The 15,583-nt window shown below is 44.1% G+C and overlaps 2 protein-coding genes across 6 annotated transcripts in view; one reads left to right on the forward strand and one right to left on the reverse strand.

The window, feature by feature from the left end:
• Positions 1–3,554: 3,554 nt before the first annotated feature.
• On the reverse strand, positions 3,555–8,424 carry LOC145530952 (uncharacterized). Its single transcript, XM_081552284.1, has 4 exons — positions 8,415–8,424; positions 7,364–8,269; positions 6,463–6,722; positions 3,555–4,998 (listed from the first exon to the last, which is right to left on the reverse strand). The coding sequence occupies exons 1-2, from the start codon at positions 8,422–8,424 to the stop codon at positions 7,494–7,496; spliced, it is 786 nt and encodes a 261-aa protein (XP_081408410.1). The 3' UTR covers positions 3,555–4,998; positions 6,463–6,722; positions 7,364–7,493.
• A 1,270-nt stretch (positions 8,425–9,694) lies between these two features.
• NRP1 (neuropilin 1) overlaps positions 9,695–15,583 on the forward strand; it is a 145,885-nt gene continuing 139,996 nt past the window's right edge. For all 5 annotated transcript variants that reach the window (XM_081558730.1, XM_081558731.1, XM_081558734.1 and 2 more), the window contains exons 1-2: positions 9,695–10,021; positions 13,379–13,553. In XM_081558730.1, coding sequence (XP_081414856.1) covers positions 9,949–10,021; positions 13,379–13,553 — 248 coding nt within the window. In that variant the 5' untranslated portion in view covers positions 9,695–9,948. The remainder of the gene's footprint in view (positions 10,022–13,378; positions 13,554–15,583) is intronic.

The raw sequence follows: 15,583 nt of genomic DNA on the forward strand, positions 1-15,583 counted from the left end.
TGAATGCAATTTGGGGGATAGTCTGAGAAGGACCGATGTAAACTCTTCCCTAAATGTCTGATAGAATTCATCTGTGAAGCCATCTGGTCCTGGACTTTTGTTTGCTGGGAGTTTTTCTTTTATTATGGATTAATTATTGCTAATTGGTCTGTTCAAATTCTCTCTTTCTTCGTTTTCTGTGGAGCTTAACATACCTCAAGAAAACATATCACACAAGAAAAATATACAGTCCCAAGCCTTTACTTTTATGATGCAACTGCTGTTTATTGCAAAATTTAAAGTCTACCAATCATGTTACTGTAAAAACTTTTCATTTGTTGAAGAAAACATTATTTTGTCAGTAAGTCTTAGTCCGTGTCTTCATGGCAATCTCTTCACAGTAAATATATCCTCATTTCCCCCTGAATGGCAACTTAGAATTTCTGAACCTCGGAGATATACACTGACACCAGCATGCATGGTGCCTTATTTAGTATCCTTATGAGTGTATTCTGGAAGTTTCCTCACTTCTAAAATCTTCCCTGAAATCCCACCATTCTGTGCGTTATGCATTGTGCTCTTAAAGTGATTTATTTCTTTCAAGGTCTTTGTGAAGGAACAGGGAAGAGAGAATAAAATACAGGAACTTCACTCCAAAAAGAAGATGGAGTTGAAGATGAACTCCTTCACCTGCTTTATAATTTTGACTGACAGTCAACCCTGAATGAAGTACTACCTTCAGATTGTATAATAAAATCCATGGACTCATGCTATCTGCTATGAGTACATATTTAGGTGAAAAACTAAAAACAAAGCAAAACACAACACAACACAATAGCATCAACCCTAATCAGAACGAAGAACTACAAGTTTTCATACACTCTCATTCAAAACAACTAAGTAACAAAGAGAAGAGTCTTCTGCAGAGCAGACAACTGTTGACTTCTGTAGTCTAGGATTCCTTCCCCTTTTTTCAAAGAATCCAGAGATCCTCTTTTTCTCTAGGAGAATTCCTCTCTGCATTTTGTCTATCACATGGCCTCGTGGCCACATGTAGGGCGGGCAAGTGATCCAGGCCAGTTAACAAGAGTAATCCATTTCCCTTGGGCATATCATCCAAGTGGAGCCAACCAGAATTTTATTAAAGATAATTACATCTTCTGGGGAAGAAAGCACCTGCCCCCACATCCTTCCTCTGTGATCACAACCTGGAAAGAAGGCTCGCTTAAGTCTGGAACAACCATGACTGCCTGATAACTCTGCCTGGAAAGCTCTCACCTGAGAAGGAAGCCAACTCAGATGAAACACAGAAAATGTCCTGCTGATTGGCACCAACTGAACCTTTGGCTCTACCTCTGCCTGAAGCCAGGTCCACTCCTTCACTTCCCAGATATGACAATTAAAAATTGCTCTTTTGTTTTATTAATCCATGTTTGTTTCTGGCTGTGCAATGGACAACCCTGAGTACCACACACTCATATATCCTGTAATTGACAAGGAAGTTCCTCTTACATATAACAGGAAAAGTTGTGATCTTATATCTACATAATAAAAGACGTTCACTTGACATGATCAAGACTAACATCAGCTTCATAGATAACAGAGGTTGTCTGTCTAGGATAGATAACTGTGTGAAAACCCAAGGCAGGCATTTTCAAACCAAAGCCCAAAGAACCTTAAAAATCAATGAGACAGGAGTCTGCTTTGGCAGAGAACATTGAATCTGAGTATGTTTGAGTCAATTTGCTGCTGCTGCTGCTAAGTCGCTTCAGTCGTGTCCGACTCTGTGTGACCCCATAGACGGCAGCCCGCCAGGCTCCCCTGTCCCTGGGATTCTCCAGGCAAGAACACTGGAGTGGGTTGCCATTGCCTTCTCCAATGCATGAAAGTGAAGTCGCTCAGTTGTGTCCGACTCTTAGTGACCCCATGGACTGCAGCCTACCAGGCTCCTCCGTCCATGGGATTTTCCAGGCGAGAGTACTGGAGTGGGGTACCATTGCCTTCTCAATTTGAGTATGAGCTAAAATTTGAGTACTGTCTAAAACATCTAGTTTATCCTTAAATATAACCCCAAAGTCTCTAAAATCACAAAGAGGTTTGAAAAAACGACACTGTGCCTTTGTACACCTGACTGGAGACAGTAGCACAGTATGAATTTAAGAAGATATTTGGTATCGTAAAACACAAGCTACTGAATATACACTGAATTTTCAAAAGAATGAACCAACTGTGTTAACTATTTTACTATAAAGCCTTACTTCCAACTTCTGTAAGATAAAACCTAAGTTCAACATCAATTTCTCATATTTTATCCCATCACAGAATTGCTGCATAATCTTGTTAAATTTGAACATACCACCTATCCTGGTTTTTCCATCCATGGTGTGAGAGAGACAAGCAGTGCCGTTAGAGGCTGGTAAGACCCAGGTCCATTCTGAACTCTGTTAATGCAAATATATGCAATATAATTAGACAGACCTAATGCCACTTGCTTTTTTGCCTTATATTTCAAAAGGCAAACTTATACATATATTTTCTTATCCCCTGTCACATTATAATTTTGCTGTCTAAACTTTTATGGTTCTATTATTTCCAGTTCCTACAACTAAAACTTACACTGAAAAAGATCAAGAAGAGAAAGCTGCAGAAGTGTCTCTTAACAAATATTTGTCCTTCCTGTCTACACTGCTATTTATTGTCCCTGCTGGGGTGTTTACAGCATTCAAGTAGGAGGAAAGCATGCCTGTAAAAGGTAACCTGCTGTACTAATTGGCTGAAAATTTTTAAAATAAAACTTCCAAGAAAACCTGCCTTGTTCTGCATGGCTTTCTCACCTCATACAAGCTTTTATATGGTATTAGGGCAAGTCTATCCAGGCAGTGAATTTTGTAGCTGAAAATCACTAAGTATTAACGTATCACCTCCTATATAGGAGGCAAAGCACTAATAGTCTGACGGTTTAACGTAATACATTGAAGAAAGATGCCCACTGACAAAAAGTCTACACAATATGTTTGTCTGAACTATCAAGGCAGGAAGTGTGAATGAAAGGCACTCAGTGATGTCCGACCCTCTGTGACCACATAAACTATACACAGTCCATGGAATTCTCCAGGCCAGAGTACTGGAGTGGGTAGCCTATCCCTTCTCCAGAAGATTTTCCCCACCCAGGAATCAAACCAGGTCTCCTGCATTGCAGGTGGATACTTTACCAGCTGAGCTACCAGGGAAGCCCAAGGCAGAAATTATGTAACAATTCAATGCAAGCGAAAGAATCACATAAATATCTGTGAAAAACTTAAGCAACGCTGATGGTGACTCTGAAACTGAGAAAACTAAAGAAATGCTTTGGTTGTATTTCACATTAATTGTCTAAATAAGTCAGTCTGTGGATGTCTGGCATAGGGTGTAAAACAAATTCTAAAACCTTCTTTGGCCATCTCTAGAAGATTAAAGGACAAAGATGAGCATGAGTAGGGGACAGACATTACTGAAAAAAGATATTTGGAGTAATACTTCCTGCGCATCAAAAGACACAGTTATTAATTTGTTATAAATAATGCTTAGAAAAATTCCCATTTCTTAAAGCGTTTATTAAGCATCTACTATGAATCACTAAAGTTGAGATAATACCTTTCATATGCTATTATTATTTCAGTAGGATATTTTTGTGATTAGCATATTTTTGTGAATTTTATGAAAGCCTAGCCAATTTTTCTAGGAAAATGTTTTCCTAGCTCAAATTCTCAAACTATTTTAATCAAAAATTATCAAAACCATAGCAATAGCAATAACAACTTCTCTAGTCAGTCTGGTCTTCACTCCAATTTCACTGCTCTTTGTAGACTTTAAGTACCCCTCTGTGTCTTGTTATAGGAGAGAGGAGATAATGAAAGAGAAAATACTGTCCACTTATTCTACAGAATGACAAACCTGCTTGCAATTATACTCATCAGCTCCTCTTTCCCTACAGTTTTAACAAAGGAGCTGTCCCTCATTCAATCTAGAGTAAATCATCTTTCTGCAATCCAGATTATATCCCCTCCTGCCTTGTCAGGCAATTTATACCCTTATTATCTTTTCTGTGCCTTATTTTCAACATCTCCCTGGATACTTGAGTCCACCCACCAGCAAAATGTTTAAGAATGTTCAAAACCCAAACCAGACAAAGATGCCACAGGAAAAGAAAATTATAGGCCAATATCCTTGATGAGCACAGATACAAAAATTCTCAATAAAATATTATTAAAACTGAAGTCGACAGTACATTAAAAGAACATACACCATGATCAAATGGGATTTACTTGGGATGCAAGGTTGGTTCAACATCTGCAAATTAGTCGGTGTGATACACTACATTAACAAAATGAAGGATAAAAATCATATGATCATTTCAATAGATCCAGAAAAAGCATCTGACAAAAATTCAACATCTATTTATGGTACATAAACACTCAACAAATAGGGTATAGAGGGTACATATCTCAATATAACAAAGCCATATATGACAAATCTAGTGTTAAGATCATACTTAACATGGAAAAGCTGAAAGGTTTTCCTCTAGAATCAGGAACAAGACAAGGATGCCCACTCTTTCCACTTTTATTCAATATAATATTGCAAGGCCTAGTCAGAACAATTAAGCAAGGAAAAATAAATAAAAGACATCCAAATAGAAAAGAAGTAGAACTGTCACTATTTGCAGATGACATGATAGAAAACCTTAAGGACTCCATCAAAAAACTGTTCAGCTCAGTTCAGTTCAGTTCAGTCATGTCCAACTCTTTGCGACCCCATGGTCCACAGCACGCCAGGCCTCCCTGTCCATCACCAACTCCCGGAGTTTACTCAAACTCATGTCCATTGAGTTGGTGATGCCATCCAACCATCTTATCCTCTGTCGTCTCCTTCTCCTCTCACCTTCAATCTTTCCCAGCATCAGGGTCTTTTCAAATGAGTCGGTTCTTCGCATCAGGTGGCCAAAGTATTGGAGTTTCAGCTTCAGAATTAAGCTGTAAACTACAAAATCAATACACAAAAATCTGTTGTGTTTGTGTACACTAACAATAAACTATAAGAAAGAGAAGTTAAGAAAATAATTCCATTTATAACTGAATCATTCTCATGTAAATAGCTAGAGCCATCTGCTAAGAATACAAAATGAAATAATATTCTGTTAGGATAAATTCTATAGTTCTTAACGGTGAGATGTTTTTTGGAGGGCTTTTCTGAGCTTTGGCTGATAGTTTTAAAATTATTTTTTATTAATTTTCAAAATTCTCTAGAATTATTTTTGGCCTTTAGTTGATAGTTTTAATTTAGGTTTTACTAATTTTTAAAATTCTTCAGAATTTTAGTTCACTATGATTAACTTTTAAGAAATAGCCTTCCCTTGTTTGATGTTCAAATAATGCTTTATAGATTGTTCTATTTAAAAATAGTCCTTTTGAAATGTTGAGTATGTTCTCTCTAATGATGTCTTTAGTGATTTGATGAGTATTTCTATGGATTATTATTATCTAATTTTTATAATGAAAAAATAATTCAATGAAGGCAGAATAATCTAAGATTATCCTTTCAGACAAAAATAGTTTTCAAATTCTAGCCCTAATATCTGAGACCAACAAATGCTTTGAATCTACTCACAGTTCAAAATTTAGCAGTGTCTTCCTGCATTTGTGCACACTGTATTACAGACACTTTATATTGTAACTTTGTTTTAAAACTTTGATGGTAGTCTTTTCTCCAATATTTGAAGAATTTTCAAGGTTTTTAAAAGGCTCAAAATAAAGATCAGAAGGTAAAAGTTCATTAGTTTATTTTTCTTCTTTCCTCTGTTAATCCAAATGGAGACAGCTCTACATGAGGTCCAAAAGGGCACCCCTTGAATGACAGTCATTTAACCACCATGCCATTTTTAATGTAATTATTGTAAATAGTGGGCATTTAATCTAAATTCCAATTTTTAAGCTTTTCTGTTTCATGTCTTTCATTCTTACATTTCAAATGTAGGTTAGCTCCTACTAAAACTATGTTTCGTGGTTGCTTTTGTGAAATAAGTTGATGTGACTGCTTTAAAAAACTTGACTAGACTTTGTGTACCTGTGTACTAAGTAAGACGGTTGGATGGCATCACCAACTTGATGAACATGGGTTTGGGTAAACTCCGGGAGTTGGTGATGGACAGGGAGGCCTGGCGTGCTGCAATTCATGGGGTCGCAAAGAGTCGGACACGACTGAGCGACTGAACTGAACTGAACTGTACTAAGTACCTTCAGGCATGTCCGACCCTGTGGACTGTAGCCCACCAGGGTCCTCTGTCTATGGGGTTCTCCAAGCAAGAATACTGAAGTGGGTTGCCATGCCCTCCTGAAGCAACTAGATGTGATGCAGTTCTGAAATACCAAGCTCCATTTACACCAACCTGAAATACTCTGAGGACATTAGTGGCTCAAATGGCCTTCTGGGAGCAATGGATCTCACCTACTTATGACAAATTGATGAGAGCTTGATGAAAGAAATCATGCATTTACCACCCAGTCTATTCTTATACGATGGACCTCTGTTCCAGCCTGGCTCAGGAGGCAGAAGTGAAGGGCTTTCTTCCTGCAGTAACCCCTTCATAGCAGTCCTTGAAGCTGGGTATTGTCCATCCAGGGCCTCTGCCTTGCACTCAGGGAGTGTGGTGGTGGATCTTCCCTTCAGTCGAATCGGGTCCTACATAGTCTGAGGACTTGTGATGTCTGAAAGATATGTGTTCGTGAGACAAAATAGAATCAGCCTAGGAATACTGCCAAATTCTTCCTATCACTTACCTCACGTAAAGGTCGGTCTGTCTCCTTGCAGAGGGAACACAGAAATCTAAAACTGACCCTCTTTGACACTTAGTGGACTCCACCAGCAGAGGAAAGAGGTTGTTAGCAAAGACAATTTGCTCCGTACCTACCCACTAGCATCCAATTATCAATCAGTGCGGTAGGGCTCCCATTACCCAAACTGCATGTGGAAACTCCGGAGTTAGAGAAAAGTCTCAGATCAGATGAGACCAGAAAAATCAGAGGCAGAACTTAAACATGAAATTTCCCCCAGAGTACCTACTGCGTGTCTTATTAGTTGGTTGGAGAAAGGCTGGTAAAATGCTCAGCTGGAGAGCAAGAAAGGCGTTTTCTGAGTGCGACCCTTCCCCGGGAAAGGCGGGTGAGAGGAAGGGGGCGAGGTGGCGGGGCGGGGGCAGTGCCTCTCGCAGCGCAGAATCTGGTGGCTTTGTTAGCTTGGTGGGTTCAGACTGGGAAATGCACATTCAGCAGGGAAAAGGGAAGAGAGATTGGAGGCATTTTTCTAAAAACAACACGGCTCAAGTCTCCGCGAGTGCCCCCTCGCTCACCCCGCGGAGGCACAGACGGTTCAACCCGATCCCGAGAGCGAGCGGGACCGCGCGGTTCCCACTAGGAAGGAGGCGGGCAGCCGTGACTCCAGGACGCCCCTGCGCTGCGCCGCGCGGTTCCACTTCTCTGTCAACCTGCCAGTTTCGGAGAGGCGCCTCTCCCTTCGAACCTCGGGCTGAGGTCGCCCGGGGTCACCCCAAATCTGACGATGGCGCTCGCCCCGAGCAGCCGGGGATTGCCACTGCCAGGGGTGCGCCGAAAGCGGGGAGGAGGCGTCGCGCGCCCGCGGTAGCCAAGCGCCCGGGCTTCCCTCCGCGGCGATGGCTCCCCGGAGTCTGCGCGGGCGCAGCTGGCGCCCGGTCTCGCCCCGCTGCTGCCTCTTCCGCCCCACCCAGGCGTTTGACTCTCGGCCTCACAGTGCCACCTTCCCACCGAGAGTCCGGGGTGGGATAGCGGAGAAGTAGGAAACCAGCGAGGGCGAAGTGGCGCTCGGGCCGGAGGCGGGGAGGCGGGGGGGAGTAACGGTGGGGATGACGACTCGTGCGCCCAGGAGGCCGGTCTCCAGCTTGGAGGCGGGGACTCCCCGGGCGCGGGCCCGCAAGTCCGAGGTGCAGCTTTGCCCCGCGCGCGGGGCTCGCCAGTACCCCAGCTTGCACGCGTCACCGCGCCCAGCCGCCACCCGCTAGCGCGGAACCCTTGCCGGGGCCCGCGCGCGCTGGGCCGCCTCTCTCGCGTCCCGCCCCTAGTTCTTCCGCCAAAACCTTTGACCAGAGTCTTCCTGCCAACATTCCTAAATCTCTTTTGCCAGCTCTTTGCGCCAGGTAGGAATAAGGTTCTGCTTTCGGGTGTGTGCAGAAACGCCGTTCCCAGAAGGCGGCTGACCTTTTCACCTTCCCCACGAACTCCTTAGGAGGGGGCCCTCGGCATTTACCTCTCTCTCTCAAGGGCCTGATCCGCAGCCAAAACCTGTTTGCTCCCTGAAATGTCCTTGCTATTACTATCCGCAGAGGCTTTCTGCAGCAGTTCTCGGAAAACCCTCAGGGACCGAACTGGGGGGCATCCAGCGCCCACTGAGGACGCGCCGCCGTGGGAGGCGGGGGTGGGCCTGTGTGACAATGGCCTGTAGCCGGATCCGGCACCGTGAGAGCCCGGCCAAGAGCAACACCCCGCCCCCGCCACTGTTCTTGCTCCCCAGGGATGCACAGGAGCCCCGACCGCTGGACGCCTCATTTCCAAACCCCGAGCACCTAGGCTCCGAATCTGGCGGCTGGGCGGGGTCGGGCGACGACTGCCCCCTAGCTGGAAGGCTCACCACCTCCCACCCTACGGCGTCCCCTCTGGCCGGGAGGAGAGGACACCGGATCTCCGGCAACAATGGAGCCCGCGGCGCGCGGCGGACACCCGGGCTCGCCAGGCACCCAGCCGCGCACCCCGATACCGGGCAGGGAGGCCGGGCGGGGTTGCAGCACAGCCTCGTCCGCGTGAGTCTACTGACTCGGCTCTACGTGGCAGTGACACGCCGACCCTCGCCTGGCTCCGGGGTGCGTCCCCAAGCTCTCCCCCTTTCCTCGGCCCCTTCGGGCCTGACCCGCAATGTCCAGGGGCGCCCTGCTGTTCCTGCCCCAGGTCACGACCCGGGCGCCTCGGGCGCCTCCCCGGGGTTTCCGAGTTGGGAGAAGCAGCCGCCACCTCCCGGGCACGCCGCCTGTCTCTGGCGGCCAACCCCCCAAAATCCTAGGGAAGCTGCCTCGCTCTCCTCCGGGGGCCCGAGCGAGCATGCCGAGGTGGGCTAGCACGACCCTGGCGCTGCCACCGACCTCGACGTCCGGTGCCCCCCAAACACATCCGCCAGCCCGCCCTGGGCACGGAGTCCCGGCGCCTCCCTGCCGGGGAAGATCCCAGCAGGGCCTGCGGGAGAGACGGACAGACGGACGTGGAACGTTCAAGGAGAGAAACTTGTTCCTCCCCGTCTCTTGTCAGGGAGTCGCTGGCGAGCCTGTGAGGGAAAGAGGGGCGGGGGAAGCGAGGGAAGGGCTCCAGAAGGGGAGGGGAGGAGGCGGTGGGGGAGGCGGGGGTGCAGTTGGTGAAACTCCTCCGTCTCCCGCTCATCTTTTCATTGCTTGCTCCTCTTCTTCACGCAGACACCCTGACCTCCCTTGGGCGCCAGCTCCCCGGCTCCAACGGGTCCAGAATCAAGCCGGATTTTTTTTTTTTTTTCTTTCTGGAAATTGGCGTTGGTGTGTGTTTCTCTACGTCCCTCCTTCTCCTCCTCCCACACTCCCCCCCCCCCTTTTTTTTGAGACATGGCCCGGGCAGCGGCTCCTGGAAGAGGAACAAGTGTGGGAAAAGAGAGAGGAAACCGGAGCTAAATGACAGGATGCAGGCGACTTGAGACACAAAAAGAGGAGCGTTTCTCTCGGATCGAGGCATTGCCTCGCTGCTTTTCTTTCTCCAAGACGGTCTGAGGATTTTACAGCTCCGGGAGGAGTGGAAGCGCTCCGGATCGTGGAGATCGTCCCGGGGCTCTCTTTTCCCCGCACGTTCGGTTCTCCCGCGTTCGCCCCGGGGACCCGGCGAAGGAGGGATGGAGAAGGGGCTGCAGCTCTTGTGCGCCGCGCTAGCCCTGGTCCTCAGCGCGGCCGGCGCTTTTCGCAACGGTAAGTGACAGGCGGAGGCGCGCGGCCGCGGGGGTGAACCCAGTTCCCGGCTGCCCGCGCCCAGCTGCCGGGACCCACCGGGGAGAGCCGCCTTCCGGGTGAAGGAAACTTTTAGCCAGACGGAGAAATAAAGAAAGAAGATCAATTGTTGTAGGTAGGGCAGGGAGATTCATGTCTTCTGACTCCCTCCTGAAGTTGGTTGTTTGGCCATGGGGTTTTTCCCACCTCTGCTACAAGGCAGAGCGCCCTACCTTCCCAGATCAGCGCACCAATTATCTTAATAATGTTTCCTCCCCAAGGCAATTAGAGGAGACTCCCTTTCAAAAATATGATGCCTGTTGAAAGTTAATGAACACTTTACCGGGAGCACTTCCTGATTCTCCGACAGCTCCCCCGAACTGATTCCTCTGGTGGGTGCCCGCAGGAGATAGCGGTTTGCGGGTGGGTGTTAGTCCCTCCTCCGCTTTTTCAAACCAGCCCTGCTCCGTCTGGAGTATGAATGAAAGTTACATCGTGTCAATAAAGGAATCTGATACACATGCTGCAAGGCACCAGGATATGTGAAAATCCCCTAACCTAGTTGCAGCTTCCACTTAGCTTTTAAAACCACTCAGTGTTAAGTAAAGGGAAGACCGTTCTGGGTTAGAAGCAGTATCCTGTAACGTAAATAGTGTGTTTTAAAATGGGATCTGGTTGTAGGCATGTTCGACTTACACTGTAAAGTAGGTGGAAGCAAGGGGGCGGGTGGCATTATCTTTACAGTAAGTCTTCAGCAATTATGATTAGCTAATTATCAAATATTTACTTTAGCCTGGCTTAGATTTCAATCAGAGTAATTAGAACGGGAGCCCATCCGCTACTTACTGGTGGTATATTGTTTTAATAAGAGACCACAAGTGGAGGGGTTCATACTGAGAGGAATTTAAATCGCATGTTTATGATAGGAGTTAATCTCTCTAATATTCTTTTTAGAGGTTTCGTGATTGAAGCAATAGATTTCCCCAGCAGCTACCAAGCAATGTTCTAAAAGATATGCTTGGAAGCAGAACACACACAATTGTGAATGTAGAGTTCAATTTATTAATGAACCTCAGATGATGGCATCCTTCTCTAGTCTGGCAGGGAATGAAATAACACTCACCTCCAATTGAAAGAGCTCCAGTGGTTAGACTTTAGAAATTACAGTAACCCAACATCTGCTTCCACGGTGGCGAGTGTTCATAGGATGGATTTGAAATCCAATGCCAATAGCTTTCAGACTTTAGGTTGTGAACTCCGTATGTATGTCTGTGTGTGTGTGTGTGTATGTGTGTGTATGTACATACATGAGAGATATACATGCTTCCCAATTTTCTTAGCAGAAATCTGGGGAATGCTGAGACCCTGAGCTGCAATCAGTGACTTGACTGGTTAAACCTATGTTGCTATACTTAACAATGACCAAAGCGAGTTAATGCCTCTAGCTCAGCAGACCTTTTCCAGCCATGTCCACCTCCTCGGAGTACCAGTGTTTGCTAAATTAATTCATTAACCTTATTTAGGACTAATGGTCCAGAATCATTAGAAACTGCTCGTTCTTAATCAAGTGTTAGAGAGATTTAACAGAGCCAGGGAGTCTAGGAGTCCACATTATCTTATTACACTGTCACTTTCTCAGAAGTCACAGATTAAAGAGCTCTGGTGTGGTACCAAGTCCACCTAAATGTCTTCTGAAGTGACTCTGTCGAGTGGCTACAAGCAGTGCTGTTTTATTTCACTCCTTAACAGATGCCAGACACTGCCATGATGTTTGTACAGAGCTGGAGGAGACTTAATGAGATGGGGTTGCTTTCCAAGTTTTCTGCACATTTAAAATAATGCAAGAGCCTCTGCAGAATAACATAACAGAGTCCAGTATGATCATTAGCTGAGATTCTAAACTCCAGTTACAACACCATTTCTTCTTGGCAAACCTTAAGCTTCTAAAAGCTAAGGTAAAGGAAACCCGTATAAGGCTACCCACCCCCCACACACACACAGTCTAAGAAACAAAGTCAAAAACATCTAACAACTGAGAAAAACAAAGTAATTTATATTGTCTTCTCTTTTAATTTATGGGAAATGATTTCTGTAATGCATGTAGCTTTATGTATTTTTGATGTGCACTTCATCTTTCATTTCCATTTGACCTGGTTTTCCTGTAATAAAATTCTGTAGATTTATAAATTCATGCTGAGAGCAAAGAATGCCATTCTTTTTCCACTGGGAATCTATTAGATGCAATATTAAAATCTATATATACCATTACTGAAAATTTGTGATTGATAGGCTTATGTTTCACTGCTTTCATACCTGTTCCTCTTACATAGCTTATGCACCGAATTTTTATTGCTCAAAATTAAGCATCAATAAATGTGGCAGCCTTTCAGGCTGAGACTCTCTAATATGAAATCCATCATAAAAAGTGACAGTGAGGGTCCATACTGAACAATAAAGCTGCCCAAAGACTGGTTTCTTTGGCTCTCAGTGAATCACTTCAGGTTTGGGGTGTTTTTTTGAAAGGAAGGTCAAAAGTAGTTAGCTCACCTTTTCTAAAATGTGAGGGTGTAGCTCACCATCTGTGATACCCAGACCTCCATGTCGGGGAGTTTTTTCCAACATGTAGGTAATTAGAATTAATCTGTGTAGCTATTTATTTTTCTTTCTGCCCAGTTACTTTGATCTGGTCTCCAAAACTGAGCAACTTTCCTGGAGCAGTAGAGCTGAATTATTTCTGCTTCACCACATCTACTTTGTTCCCTGATGCTCTGGATCTCAAAGACCAGAGATAACTCAAAATCACTTAGATTTACAGGCAGATAAGACAACAACAAAAAGGGTTTGGCTTTAAGCCAATTGAAGTCCTGGATGACAGTCTCCACTGATCAATGACACAGACCAGGCTTATCATCAAACAACAACACAAGGGGTGGAATAGCATCTTTTAGTCGCCTTCACTTAGAACTTGCTACTTAATGTGATTACACTTCTGGGGGTATAATTAAGTCTAGCAGAAGCTCCCTGGGGACCATGTTAACATCCATTGAGGACTTAATGTTTTTAATGCTGGAAGACCTTTTTCTTGGGAGGGAACTTTGTAGGAGGTGGGGATGGAGCCCTTTCAGCTCTAAGTCCTCCTGAACCAACTTCCTGAGATCAAAGAGCCTTCTTTGGAGGCATGTTGCTATCAGCGCCACCTGAAGGACCTGCTGGCACCTCTTGGAGCTCCCCTTAAAAATTTATGGAATGTTTAATAACCTGTCATTGATACGTAAAACTAGAATACCTAACTGGTTGTACAGGGAACCATCTAGTACTAAAATGTTAATTTTATTGCAGATAAGTGTGGCGATACTATAAAAATTGAAAGCCCTGGGTACCTTACATCTCCTGGTTATCCTCACTCTTACCACCCAAGTGAAAAATGTGAATGGCTGATTCAGGCTCCGGACCCATACCAGAGAATTATGATTAACTTCAACCCTCACTTCGATTTGGAAGACAGAGAATGCAAGTAAGTGAAAATGTTTGAACGGGGCACCACAGCACCATCTAGTGGGCATGGGTGTTATGGGGGGGAAAGTCTGTGATCCATCTAAGATGTAAATGGATCCAGGAGGAATTCTGATCTAGGCCAGATCATGTGTCAATGGTATGGAAATTAAATTATGTTAAGTGATTTCTGAGTTCCCTAAACCAGGGAGATTATATTTAAATGTGTAATCTCTCATAGTCTTTTTCTTGTTAGCACTTTTGGTTTGGGGAACTTGTGTTAAGAAAAGTGTATTTAGGTTTCTTTTTTTCCTGGAAAGTTGAAGAATTAGAATCCCAACCTCTTGCTTTTTATTAAATATTGTGGGTCTCTAACATGCAGTGCATTGGCAGATGGTGAGGTTGGGGTTTTTTTTTTTAACAAATCTGGGGCATATTTTGTGATCGAAGAACTGTGTTTATCTTACCGAGTTTGACATCACCAAAGCAAATTGTCATTGGGGAAAAAAAAAAGGCATATAGGGTAAGTCTAATAAAGGACTTTTATAGTAGATTAATGATCACAAATCTCTTATGAAAAATGCTAAAAAATTGTTAATTCACAATAATATAATGTTTGTTTGTGTGCTTTAGCCTTCCTATGGTTAAGCCTTCAATGGTTAAGTTATTAATAATCAATTTACGGCAGATTTCATTATTATAAAAACATTCTCAGTAGAGAGACAGACTAAATTATAAATCCTCACTTTGTATGAAAGCATTGTGTGTAAGTTTAGCTTTCCACAGTTGGAAAGTATGTTTTAACAATGCAGGCAGCAGTCCACTCGGGTCCAAATTTGCTTTTCTCACCGGACATCCAGCAGGCCACCTGGCTCTGTCTTGTCCACCTCATCCGGTTCTACCATGCTGTGTATTCTCCAGAGACCTGAGCCTGAATATCAACCTCTAATGACGTTTAGACATTTTAATCTCACTTCTAAAACGTTTCTTAAGGACTGATAGGTTTTCCCAAGTTTTAAAATGAATCTGTTTGATATAACTATACACAGTGTAGGCTACTATTTCCATTGGATAACATTATTATGTAGGCAGATTCAATATTTAAAATATTTTCTTTGCAAACACATAATAACCCTTGTAGAGAAGAACAAAATAGTATGAAAATATTCCCACCTGTCGGAAGTCCTCCAGAACCTGTTGGATTCTGGGGGTAAACTAGTTTTTCATGGCCAGGGAAATGACATCATCTGGTTAATTCAACATCTGGTGCCTGGAGAATTAGCATACATTCATGTGCTGTTGATCAATTTCCAAATAATCAGGAGACAATGCAGTAAAATTATGCCGATTTCAATTTAATCTTTGTTCTGTGATTCAGAAGTGCTTCAGGGCATTATATTGACTTTTTAATCTTGTGTGAAAGCTGCCATTAATAAAGTGTTCCAGTAACTTCTTGGAAACGGGAAATTCATTCTCTCTCTCTTTTTTAAGCCAATATTCTGTATGGTGGTTTTTACAATGTCCATCGCTGAGGCAACCTGAAGGTTTATTTTCCATTTCATTTATTTTGTTTTGTGTTATGTTTTTGCATCCTGACAATACTTAAACTGCTATAGGGGGCTTCCCTGGTGGTTCAATGTTAAAGAATCTGTCTGCCAATACAGGAGACTTGAGTTTGATCCCTGGGTTGGGATGATCCCCTAGAGAAGGAAATGGTAACCCACTCCAGTATTCTTGGCCTGGGAAATCCCATGGACAGAGTAGCCTGGTGGGCTATAGAATCGGAAATGACTTAGTGAGTAAGCAACAACAAGGAGCTGCTATAGGAGATATTTTTAAGAAACTCTGGTAAAACACAGTCAAGTAATAGCATTATTCCTCAAAATAAGGTGCTATTAGATTCCAGTAAACTCATGTTTGCTAATTTCTGATCTGGGAGTCTTGACCATGTATGTGTGTTATATAATAAAGAATTCAGAATAGTTATTCAAAGTTTTGTACTGGTCAATGTTAGCAACTGGATTTGAGGAGGGGATGGGTCAAGTCTGGATC

Source organism: Giraffa tippelskirchi, chromosome 13 (assembly GCF_054371585.1).
Source record: "Giraffa tippelskirchi isolate mGirTip1 chromosome 13, T2T-mGirTip1v1.2.pri, whole genome shotgun sequence".
Lineage (NCBI taxonomy): Eukaryota > Metazoa > Chordata > Mammalia > Artiodactyla > Giraffidae > Giraffa > Giraffa tippelskirchi.